The sequence below is a fragment of the Phascolarctos cinereus genome, unplaced genomic scaffold, assembly GCF_003287225.1.
Source record: "Phascolarctos cinereus isolate Bilbo 61053 unplaced genomic scaffold, phaCin_HiC Scaffold_2;HRSCAF=192, whole genome shotgun sequence".
NCBI lineage: Eukaryota > Metazoa > Chordata > Mammalia > Diprotodontia > Phascolarctidae > Phascolarctos > Phascolarctos cinereus.
Genome location: NW_027555625.1, coordinates 168,611,041 through 168,623,723, shown reverse-complemented (window position 1 = coordinate 168,623,723; position 12,683 = coordinate 168,611,041). Strand labels below are relative to the sequence as shown.

Below are 12,683 nucleotides of genomic sequence, written 5' to 3'. Positions count from 1 at the left end.
ATTATGTTGCATTTCTATAAACAACTTACTCTAAAGGTCGTATTTAAAGCAGAACCCTTATCTTTCACTTTTTGGGAATTAGATCAATTTTCTTAGATCTATCTAAAATTATTTGCCATCATCATGGAGGATATTCAGCATAAAGTCTAACTGAAATAGAGCAGGGCCTATATCATTTATGCCTTTTTTATACCCAGTGCCTATCAAATAGAAGGTGTTTGGTAAATACCTGTTGATTAATGAGGAGATATAGATTATGAAGCCTACCAGGTATACCATTTGCAAATGACATTTTGAAAATTGCATCATGCCCTACTTAGAACACTGTGCAGCCTTGTAAATTAGATATATTCAGAAGAGTTTGGCCTAACTATGGACACAAGAAAGGCCAAGTGGATGAAAAATGCCAGCTATATTGTCCAGATTATGCTACACAATCAGATAGGTAACCTGTGATGCCTGATTCCACTCAAAAGTCATTTTATGTAGTGTTCACATCAGAACCTAGATAGGAAAAAGGAATTATTGCATAACAAATATGTTTTTTATAACCTTCATGAAATACATGATACACACATAATAGTCCTGCTTCATGATAAGTCTTAACTAAAAGAACTATGCGTTACATTCTGATGCCAAGTTCTAGGAGGTATCCTATTCTGTGTAAAGTACTTATAAAAAATCCTGTTTCCAGGTAATAACCTTTTTTTTTTCAATGATTTATGTTCTGGGGAGCTACTATACAGGGATTTAATGACAAAAGAGAGTGATGACCCCAGAATATAAAAGTAATAAGTTTCTAATGAGATTTGACAGCTCAAGGTTTAAAGAAGCATTTGAATCTTTTTTTTTTGCCCACCCAGCCTTCATAGAAATGTAAATATGTCTGTCATCAACAATTTGCCAAGAAATGTGTTTTTAATTTTAAGCAAGGGATCTGTCCCTGCCTTTAAAAAGGGGGGGTGGGGGTGGAGAGAAGTAAACCTTGGATACGGGCATTTTTTCTCAGTCAGAACATCACTTTCTCTGTTGTCATCCTATTTCTAGGTCAGGTTTTTTCATTATTTTGCTGTCAAAGGAATTTGGGATGAGTGCATATTACCCTTTTTCTTAAGCAAGCTTTGAAATTCCCATAGGAAAGAAATGGCATTTTTGAAGCCTAATAAAAGAAAATAAAGTCAATGATTGAGCCTAATATGAGATTTAAAGGAAGTGTCACTAGTGGTACAATATTTTATATGGTATATGCAATGTCCATTGTTGTTATTTATGACCCTGTCTGCCTTCTATTGTGGACTTCTTCCAGCCTTGGGGAATTTACATCATTCCTAATAGCAAAGGCTTTCTGGTTCCCACAGAGCTGTTCAAAGACTGACTCATACTCCTTATGTTAATTGTTCAGCTCTGAAAATACAGCACTTACAGGGTGTGGTTCTAAGGGGAAAATCTACTGTACTTAGAGGGCATGTTTAGAAGTGTTTCACACATAAATCTTTTTTTTTTAATTTTATTTTATGCCTTAACCCTTTTTTAGTCAACTTGGAAGTTTTAACAAACAAATAAAAAGGGAGCAGTCATGTGGTAGTTACTAAATCTTATCTGTATGAGACTGTGATCTCTTACTCAGTAACTTTAAAATTGTCTTATATCATGAATCAATGTTGCTTTGAATCACATGTATCCAAAACTGAAATCCACTCCATAATTTGAAATAAACAAATGCTTCTTTCTAGAATTCAGACATAATGGCAGCCTCAATCATGAGTATATACATAGACACACATAAACATATATGTATTATATGTGCATATATGCATTTATACACACATATATGTATTAACCTATATAAGTATATGTAAAACCTCCCTACTACATTCTCCCTAACTATAACTACTACTGTGTTCATTCTTCCATGCCCTCTGGTTCAACTAGTAGCCACTTTCAAATTAGACTTAGTCTACTTTGGCTCATACTCAACATCTATACAAAATAAGCTTCCCAAACGGTATCTTATAGGAATTAAATTATTAAAAATTGATGTGGAAACATGTGTAATTTATGGCAAAGGAAATGAGAGAAACTTTTGTTGCTTCTTTAAATGATCTGTTTGCCATTGTGTATATACATACACATGTGTAACATGGTAACATCATGAAATGCATTAAAATTAGTGATGGAGAAGCAGTTTGATTTTATAGAATTGTGAAGCATGTGCATATAGACAGAAAAAGCTCATTCTTGAACTGTATAAAACCATGACACTGCTAAAAACAATAAAAATTTGCATGTGGTTCTTTAGAAAACCCTAGACCCCAATCATAGAAATGATGATATTAAAAATTTTAACCCTTAAAGCAATCTTAATTATTATAAAATGTAGCTAATATATTTTTGCACATGTGAAAATCTTTTGAGAATTCTTTAGAGAATAAGGATGTGAATCCTTGCACCACTAAGTCTCTAGAAAAAGAAAAAAAAAACCTGACACATGCTTGTCTTATACAGTTCCTGGCATTTATCATAGCCACAGAGATATCAGATACTGGACAAAAATTTCCCCAAATGATTTGGAATCTATATCTTTTACATTACATTATTTTGTGTTTGTGGTTCAACAATAATGTATGAAATATGTGTAGTCAGTCTCAAAGGACAAGTATGTTGACTAGAGCTCTAGATTAAAGATTAAAATAATGTTAGGCCAAGCTGCCCTTCAAAGAGAAAAAATAATCCATTCAGAAGAAAATTTAAATCATTTTTATTTTATATAAGTGATTATATTTTAAACTTTTGTTTTCTTTTGGAATAGAAAGACCAACCTTCCTGTGGGACATCTGATTATTTTTCTGAGTATTCAGATGGTCTACCTTTTCCTTATGCAAAGCACAAATCAGTCTAAAAGAAATGTAGGTTCAGTAGCAGCAGTAGTAGTAATATTAGTAGTCCTTCCAGTTGTAATAGTCCTAGTAAGACCTAGTAGGCCTAGTTATAGTGGCATTATTACCAAATGAATAAATAAACTTGTAATAGAAAGTCTGGATTACAAATAAGTGGTCTATAGTCTGAATACAGAGAAGGAATTCTCTTTCTCTTACTGACCTTCTCTTTAACCTTGTCTAAGTCACATACCCTTGTTTTCTTGATCTCCTTCCCTCTTTTAATCTGTCTCTCTTGCTTTCTGGAAAATGGGAATTGTACTTGCTATATAAAAGTGTTGCAAGGCATAATAATTATTGTTTGTCAAGTTCTTTGAAGATGAAAAGTGCCAGTTGGTGGTGGGGTGATGGTATTTATTTTTCTTTGTACTGTACTGAGGATTACTGCAGACATATTTGAACATACCTTCTTTCAGAAGATTGTTTTTTGAGTGAATAGTTATGTTCCTAATGGTGAATGTTCCTAATAGCAATAGCAAGAACTTTTTTTTTTCTAGACTAAGTCTAAGCCAAAATTCCAGTGTTCTGGGTTTGGGCTTAGAGAAAGTTTCTTATCATCCACAAGCCTGTAGAATATGGTGTTGAAGTCAGTGTGTTTGGTCTCTAAATTCTACACATCCAGCTTCTGTTCTGCCTCTTAACTTTATAGTCTATATGAAGTTTTTACATTGTATATAACATGTACAGTTGAAAAGGTGTTTATATATTGACACTGTTTGATGTCTTCCATGATTTCACTCTCTTTTAATGCTCTCTGGAATTCCTTTCAGGACATTTCAAGTTATATTAACTCAGCTCTTTGCCCAGTTGGTTAATGATCAGACTTAATATTAGCTGAGCAGTAATTAAATCTGAGTTATACCTTGAAATATCCTGGGAGAAATTCCAGAAAAACACTTTACACCAGAGTATGGAAATCCTGAATGTGTATATAAATATAGCACATGTGATTATTTTATACTATATATCTATACACACACATATACATATGTACACATACATGAGTACATATATGTGTGTATATATAATTACAGATGTATATGTATTATATACTTTCTATAGCAAATCCTATAACAGATTCAGTGTATCATACATATATACATTCATCCTTAAAATCTAAAGTTAACATAGCTCTACCTCTTGAAATATAATTTTAGTTCCATCATAGCTCAGTGATCAATAAATAGGATTCATTCTTAGTATAGCACAATATCTGAGGGTTTGGAGTCTGCTTGATTCTATAAATCCTCATTTAGGATATAACTCAGAATATATAGAGAAAGAATTGCTTCCGGATTTAGGAAAGAGATTGACTTTATTTTCTAGATTTGAAGAGTTTAGCATATTCCTTAAAATATTTGTGAATAGTAAAGCAAAATCTGAGGGAAATCATGCCATTATACATACAGAAATATTCTAATTGTAAAATCTTTTTTTCTGTTATAGGATGAAAAAATAGAAACAAAGATTAATAACACAAGCAAATTACAACTAGGTAAGAACACTATGGAAATTTCTATTGGCTCATTCACCTCAGAAATAGAGAACAAGAAGAATAAATATCAAGCTTCCTCCATTTCTCAGTTTGAAGCAAAATGTTGATATGTAAGACAAGCAAAAGATTGCCTAAATACAACTGAGAACAACTTGGAACTTCCTGTTAGAGGACTAGAAAATATTAATGAAATAACCCCAAGATACTAGCAGCCAGCAAAAACGTCATGCTATGAAGCAGTTAAAGATAAGCCTTATAATTGGGAAGCCTTTATGTAGCAGTGAGTCAGTACAGGCAGGTGTTAAACAAAGTAAAAAGGAGATATAGATATATGTTTCTGGAAGAAAGTACCTTTTGGAAATGACGAATTAATCTTAGGAGAAATAACCAAACAGGGCAGTGCTACAGATTTTATGCCAATTTTAGAACGGCCCCTACAGGTTGTTTTTGAAACAAGGCTTGACAAAAACAACATGAGATGAAGAGTTGAATGTTTGGGGGAAACTCTTCTGAAGGATTCCTCTTAAGAAAATTAATTTAGGACAGGTTAATCAAATCAGTCCAAGCACAAACAGTGAAATATAATATTTATGTTTACAGGTGGAGAAGTATACTACAGACACCCAGAGAAGCCCATCAAAAAAATGGGGTGGGTTGGAGATAGATGTAAACCTAGGAAGGTAAAAAGGGTTAAAAAGTGTTAATTTATTGAATAGAACTATATGATCATTATTAATGAGACCAATAGTATGTTTGCCATACATGTAAGTATAATGAAATTGAAGACTTTTTAGTTTTGTTTTTAAAGAAAAGAAGTAGGTAGCAGGTTTATATGAGTACTGTCCTACAAAGTAGTCATGTTTAGAATATATACTTATTCCAATTCAGTCTAATCTAACAAACATTTATTAAGTATTCATTATGTGTCAGGCACTGGGGATATTAAGATAGAAAATGTAAACAGTCCATATCCTCAAAGAGCTTACATTCCAATTGTAATGTTGGGTAATTGGTGCTCCAATTGATGGAATCACAGAAAATAAAAGACAGATAACAAAGGTAATGGAGTATTAATATGCCTAAAGTGTCTAAGTTCTAATATCCCTTTAGGAAATGTGGGGGGGGGGGAAGTTTTCCTGACTGTGTTGGAAAAGGAGTTTGGCATTGGCTGGGGGAAGACTGGCCAGAACCCTTTGAAAAGCCAAGTTTGCTATCCTAGAGACATTTGAAGCAGGGAGGAGTTTTGTGGAGCATAATTCCTGGCCCTCTGCCAGAGGCAGTAAGGAGGAGGTGATTCTTTTCCCTTCTCCTCTCACACTGGAGCTACCAGTGCACTGGGAGTAGCTGCATCCAAGAGGAAGCAAAGAAAGAGTCAGGGCCAGAAGAAACTTCCAGGAGCGCAACAGAAAGGGGAACCAACTATTCATTCAAGGGAGAATTAGCCCCAGGCAGTTAGAAGTCAAGCTGAGACTAAGAGTAGACCCTGGGAACGTAACTCAGTTACCTATCTGGCAGAGTCATGACACCCAGAGGAGAGCGTATATGGATGTCATGAGAAGAGAAAGGATCTCTGAATTTTGTAGTAGAGGAGGCGTAAAGTCCTTTAGTCACGTGGGTGCCCAGTGGTCTGTCTCCCTACCACTGTAGTCTTAAGTCTTTGCCCATTCTTCCCAAGAAAATTGTATATATCTGTGGGATATATATTTGTGTATATATTCGGGGTGGGGGAAGGGGTATTTTCTGTAGCTATTGTTCTTACCGTACCCTCTTTGTAAATATCTTCACTTAGCATTAACTGTGTCTAATAGCTGTTAAAGATAAGGTCTTTGCAGACTGGTGAGCAAGCAGGGCAACACATTTATTAAGCACTTACTGTATTCCTGGCACTGTGCTAAGCACTGGGAATGCAACTATAAGGAAAAAGAAAGATAATCCTTTCCATCAAGGAGTGTTCATTCTAATGGGGGAAGACAACACACAAAAGGGAGCTGAAAAGCTGGGTTTGGGGCAAAGAAGGTACTTGGGCTGGGACATGGTGTAGAAGTCCAAAGAGCAATCTGGACATATAGGAAGGCATGAAGGTTGGTCTGGGCCCCTCCCCAAAATGGAGGCACTGGGGAAATTCCCCAGTGGGTGAAAAGGACCTTTGTGGCAGGGGGACTTTCCGGGGTGAGAAGACCAGAGGGGAAATGGATATTCCAAGGTGATGAGGCTGCAGGTGCTGAGGGAGGTTCCAGAGATTGTAGCTGAAGCATGGTGTTGAAGTTTGGAAAGTGAGAAACAGCCAGGAGGGAAATGAAGATATGAGCCATAGCTTTAGGGGTCTAGGAGCCCCTCAGAGAGCCTTGAGAGATAATAATTGCTGATATCTGCTAAATGAAGCAAGTTGGGGAAAGGGGAAGGAGGGAGGGAAGTCCCAAAGGAGATGTTATACAGTGATACCATTGCCCAAAATCTATTTGGAATTTTTCTTTTGGAATTTCATAGATAGCTAATTTACAAACCAGACAAGAAAATTAGACTCATTACTTTAGATTCACACTGTTTGGAGGCACTTTTTTGCATATTTTGATCACCTACCTTATTAAGATTAACTGTTGTCTCTTTTCAGAAATCATTGAAGATTTGCCCCCATTGAGAATATTCAAAACCACATACCATGGGCTCCAAAGGCAATTTGAAAAATGTCGAGCAATACTAGCACCTTTGGAACAGTGTAACATGGTGGAAGCAGAACTGTTCTAATATTTACAAGCTGTTTAACTTCTGAGACTTGGATGTCAAATGAAGTTGGACCAGATGATCTTGAAAATCTAACACAGGTTTGGGGCAGCTAGGTGGTGCAGTGGATAGAGCACCAGCCCTGAACCCAGGAGGACCTGAGTTCAAATCTGGCTTCAGACACATAACACTTAACTAGCTGTGGTGACCTTGGGCAAGTCACTTAACCCCATTGCCTAGCCAACAAAAAAAAAAATCTAACACAGGTTTAAACTCTGTGATTCTATAAATTGTCATTTATTTGTACAGGTTATAGCATTGTAAAACTTTATTTACAAATATTTAAGACCAAGAGCCATTCCCTGGTGGTCACAGGATGTGAATAAGCAGTTCTTAAAAGAACAATTGCAGCCTGTAAGTAGCCATATAAAAAATTGCTGCTATTCATTAATAATAAGAGAAAATGCAAATCCCAGCAATTCTGAGGTTTCACCTCACACTCAGCAAATTGGCAAAAATGACCAAAAATGGGAAGAGTCAATATTGGAAGGATTTTGGTGAAGCTATGAATTGAATCAATCATTCTGGAAATCAATTTGGAATTACGCTAAGAAATCAACAAATCAATCAATAAACATTAGGTTCCTGCTATGTGTCAGGCACTGTGCTAAGTGCTGAGGATACAAGAAGAGGCAAAAGATGGTCCCTGCCTTCCAGAAGCTCACAATCTAAAGGAGGAAGCAACATGCAAACAAATATATACAAAATAAGTTGGAGAGGAAGGCACTAGAATTAGAAGGGATTGAGGAAGGCTTCCAGTAAAAGGGAACTTAGCAAGGAAACCAAAGAGGTCAGTAGACTGAGCAGAGAAGGGAGAGCATTCCAAGCATAGAGGACAGCTGGAGACAATGCCTGGAGCTGAGAACTGGAGTGTCATGTTTGTGGAACAGTCAGGAGGTCAGTGTCACTAGACTAGATTGAAGAGTGTTAGGTAATAGGATATAAGAAGACTAGAAAGGTAGGAGGAGACTAAGTTATGAAATGTTTGAATGTCAAACATAGGATTTTGGTTTTGATCCTGGAGACAATAAGGAGCCACTGGAGTTTAGTGGGGGAGGCGAGAGGGGGCTGGGAGGAAGTTGTGTGACATGGTTAGACCTGCACTTTAGGAAAATCACTTTAGTAGCTGAATGGAGAATGGATTGGAGTAGAGAGAGATTTAAGGCAGGCAGACCCAACAGCAGGCTATTATAGTAATCCAGGTGTGAGTTAAAGGAGGACTGCACTAGTGTGGGGCAGTGTCAGAGAAGAGAAGGGGGCATATTCGAGAGATGTTGCAAAGGTAAAATCAACAGGCCTTTCCAACAGCTTGGATTATGGGAGTAAGAAATAGCAAGTAATCCTGGATGACTCCTAGGTTGAGAGTCTAAGGGACTGGAAGGATGGTGTAGCCCTCTTCTACAGTGTTAAGGAAGGGAAGAGGGGGAGGGAGGTTTAGGGGAAAATATAATGAGTTTAAGATGTCTACTGGATATCCCGTGAATAAAATACCCATATCTCTTGATTCAGAGATTTCACTGCTAAGCTTATGCCCTAAGGAGGTCAAAGGTATAAAGGTCCCACATAGGCAGAACTATAATAGCGCTTTTTGTAGTATTGAAAAATTGAAAATAAAGTAGTTATCCATCTCTTAGGAAATGGCTGAACAAAACCATGGTACATGCTTATAATGGTCTCTTACTCCTCAGTAAGAAATTATAAAGATGAAAGATACAGAAAATCATGGGAAGACTTATATCTGATAAAATGAGGATTACAGTCTTTCAGTCATCAATTACCTAATGAAGTAAGCTGAGCCAGTAATGCAGTGTGTAGTGTGACAACATTAGTTTAAATGGAAAAAACAACAGCAACAAACAAACCTGAATCCTTTGTAATTATAATGATCAAGGTTGGCCATAAATTCCGGAGGCTTCCTGTCACCTTCCAGGTCAAATATAAAATCTTCCATTTGGCATTTAAAGGCCTTCATAACCTCCCCCCACCCTGGCCCTTACTTTTCCAGTCTTTTATACCTTACTTCCCACCAGGTACTCCATCCAGTGATGCTAGCCTCCTTGAACAAGACCCTTGGTCTCCAGACCCCAAGCACTTTCACTGATTGCCCTGCACGCCTGGAAAACTCTTCCCCCTCATCTCTGCCTCTTGGCTTCCTTCGAGTCCTAACTAAAATCCCTATGAGAAGTCTTTCTTGATCCCCCTTGTTGTTGTTCATCCTTCGAAGAAAACCCATGACATCACAGAGCAATGTCCTGACTGGTGCATGAATTGTGAGGCAGAGTTGCACAAAGTCATCAGCCTCACTCTCCCAGAGTCATTGAAGTCCAATGACAAAACAAAAGTCTACGATGGCCTGGGATGCCGTGGACGACCTTGGAGTCTTCCATGTCTAACCAGGCTCTGAGCGTTCTATGGTGCCTGCTTCAGTCACCTTCTTGGCAGTTGTAACAGATTGTTCTCATCCACCCATTTCACAGGGGGAAGTCTTCACATACTTGGGGTTGACATCCCCCTAACTTACCAACACCTAACACCCTCAATCTGGTTTAGCCCATGTGCCAAGATGGTTTTACCAGGGTGTGGCCACTGTGCATGCTACAACTTCTTGGAGACACAGGTGAGAGTTGAGTGAATTAGGTGGACATTGAAGGTGGATAAGCAGCCCTGAAAATCATTCCACAAGCCCTCAGACCAGAGGTGCTAATCTTCCCTGAACATCCTATACACCCCTTACTGCTAATGCCTTGCTTGGATCTTTCATCTTTATAATTTCTTATGGAGGAGTAAGAGACCATTCCAAGCATGTGCCATGCTTTGTTTAGCTGTTTCCTAAGACATGGATAACTACTTTATTTTCAATTCTTGGATACTATAAAAAGTGCTGTTATAGTTTGGTATATGGGGACCTTTCTTTATACCTTTGACCTCCTTAGAGTTTAAGCTTAGCAATGAGATCTCTGAATCAAGAGGTATGGGCATTTTATTTCCAATTTACCCTGTAAAAATTTTCTTTGTACATAGTTGTTTGCCTGTTGTCTCCCTGATTAGACTCTGAGCTCCCTGAGAGTTGAGATTTATCTTTTGCCTTCCTTTGTATCCCAGCACTTAGCACAGTGCCATCAGCCTGGAACACAGCAGGTGCTAATAAATGCTTATTGACTGAGGAAGAGAAGAGAAAATGTATGTCCCTCCTCTACTTTGCAGAAATGGGGGACTGTGGGTGTGGGACATTAAATACACTGTCATATCCAACTGACACATTGGTTAGGTTCACTGAATTATCTTTTCAATTTCTTTTTTTATTGTGAAAAGGAAGTAAGGAAACAAGCATACATTAAATGCCAACTACATGGCAGGCACTGTGCTAAGTGTTTCACAAGTATCTCATTTGATCCTAACAACAACCCAGGGAAGTAAATGCTTTTACATCCTTATTTTACAACTGAAGGAAACTGAGGCAGAAGGTTAAGTGACTTGCCCAGGATCAGTCAGTCAACATTTATTAATTGCCTTCTGTGTGCCAGGCACTGAACTAGGCACTGGGGATATAAAAAGAGGCATAGGACAGACCCTGCTGTCAAGGAGCTCACAATTTAATGGTGGAAACAACAATCAAACAAATATGTACAAACAAGCTACCTACAGAATAAAGAGGAAATAAGTAACAGAGGGATGGCACTAATATTTTTTTTAAGGCAACTGGGGTTAAGTGACTTGCCCAGGGTCACACAGCTAGTAAATGTCAAGTGTTTGGTCTGAGGCTGGATTTGAACTCAGGTCCTCCTGACTTCAGGGCCGGTGCTCTATCCACTGTGCCACCTAGCTGCCCCTGATGGCACTAAAATTAAGAGGGATCTGGAAAGGCTTTCTGTAGAAGATGGGATTTTAGCTGGGACTTAAAGGAGGCTCAGGAAGGTAGAAGACGAAAATGAGGAGGAGGAGCATTCCAGGTATGGAGGACAGCCAGAGAAAACAGCCAAGGTATGGTGTGTCTTCTTTGAGGAGCAGCAAGGAAGCCAGCATCACTAGATTGAAGAATATTATGGCAAGGGGGATAGGAGGATAGGAGGAGGCTATGAAAGGCTTTGAAAGCCAGAGGATTTTGTATTTGATCCTGGAGGCAATAGAGAGCTGCTGGAGTTTAGCCAGGACAGGGGAGGAATTTGACATAATCAGGCCCATATTTGAGGAAAATCACTTTGGTGGCTGAATGGAGGCTGAACTGGAGTGGGGAGAGACTTGTGACAGGCATATACACCAGTAGACTATTGAAATAATCAGGCATGAGGTGATTAGGGGACTGCATAAGAGTGGTAGCAGAAAAGAGAAGGGCATGAATTCAAGAGATGTTGCAAAGGTAAAATTGACAGGTCTTGACAACTACTTGGACATGGTAAGGTGAGAGATAGTGGGGAATCCAGGATGACTCCTAGGTTGCAAGCCTGAGGGATGGGGGATGGTATTGTCTTCTATAGTAATAGGGAAGGTAGGAGAGAGGAAGAGTTTAGGGGGAAAGATAATGAGTTCTGTTTTGGACATATTGAACATCTAGTTTGAGATGTCTGAAAAGCAGTTGGAAATGGGAGTTTGCAGATGATAATTAAATCCATGGGAGCTGATGAGATCACCACATGAAGTAGTATAGAAGGAGAAGAGAAGACCCAGGACACCTGAAAGACCCTGAAAGACACCTATTGTTAGAGGACATGATCTGGAGGGAAATCCAGCAAAGGAGACAGAGAAGGAGAAATCAGATAATTAGGCGACCCAAAAGAGAGGGTGGTACCCTTCAAACCTAGACGGAAGAAAGCATCCAGGAGGAAAGAGTGATCAACACTGTCAAAGGCTGCAGACTGGTCAGAGAGAAAGAGGACTGAGAAAAGGCATTGGTCACATAGCTACTAAGTGTGTGAGCCTAGATTTGAACTCAGATCTTCCTGACTCTGGGCCTAGTGCTTTACCTACAATGCCACTTAGCTACTAAGTGCCTGCTAAAAGGGGTTTGATACTTGGTTATAACGATATGTATATCTGGAACTGACAGTGAAGATGTACCACAAGCTAGGTCCAATTTTGAAAAGGTGGAAGAGAGGGGACTGGATTGCTTTTGGGAAATTGCAGAGCTCTTTTATTGACCTCCTACCTTCCTACAAAAGCAGCGGTCCATCTTTTCAAAAATACTTACTGATGTTGCTATTTGGCAGTATATAACTGATATTCAATTAACAATTTAATAAAAATAAACATTTATTAAGTGCCTACCTGATATCGTGCTAAGCAGCAGGGATACAAGGAGAAGCAAAAGACAGTCCCTCCTTCATGGAGCTTACACTCTAAAGGAGGAGACAACATGCAAACACATACATACAAAGCAAGCTATACACAGGATAAATACAAAATAATTAGCAGTACATCATTGTTTGTATGTTGTCACCTCCATTCACATGTGAGCTCCCTGAAGGAAGGGGCTG

General features: G+C 38.4%; 1 protein-coding gene across 4 annotated transcripts in view; it reads left to right on the top strand.

Annotated features, from left to right (window-relative positions):
* SLX4IP (SLX4 interacting protein) overlaps positions 1 to 12,390 on the top strand; it is a 265,690-nt gene extending 253,300 nt beyond the window's left edge. For 2 of the 4 annotated variants that reach the window (XR_013484629.1, XM_078149720.1), the window contains 2 exons: positions 4,383 to 4,431; positions 7,043 to 12,390. Coding sequence is in view for 2 of the 4 variants with exons in the window: in XM_078149720.1 (XP_078005846.1) it covers positions 4,383 to 4,387 (5 nt within the window). In the remaining 2 variants the exon portion in view is untranslated. Of the gene's footprint in view, positions 1 to 4,382; positions 4,432 to 5,031; positions 5,236 to 7,042 lie in introns of those variants that run through there. The other 2 variants (XR_013484628.1, XM_078149721.1) reach the window with 2 other exon arrangements.
* Positions 12,391 to 12,683: the final 293 nt, after the last annotated feature.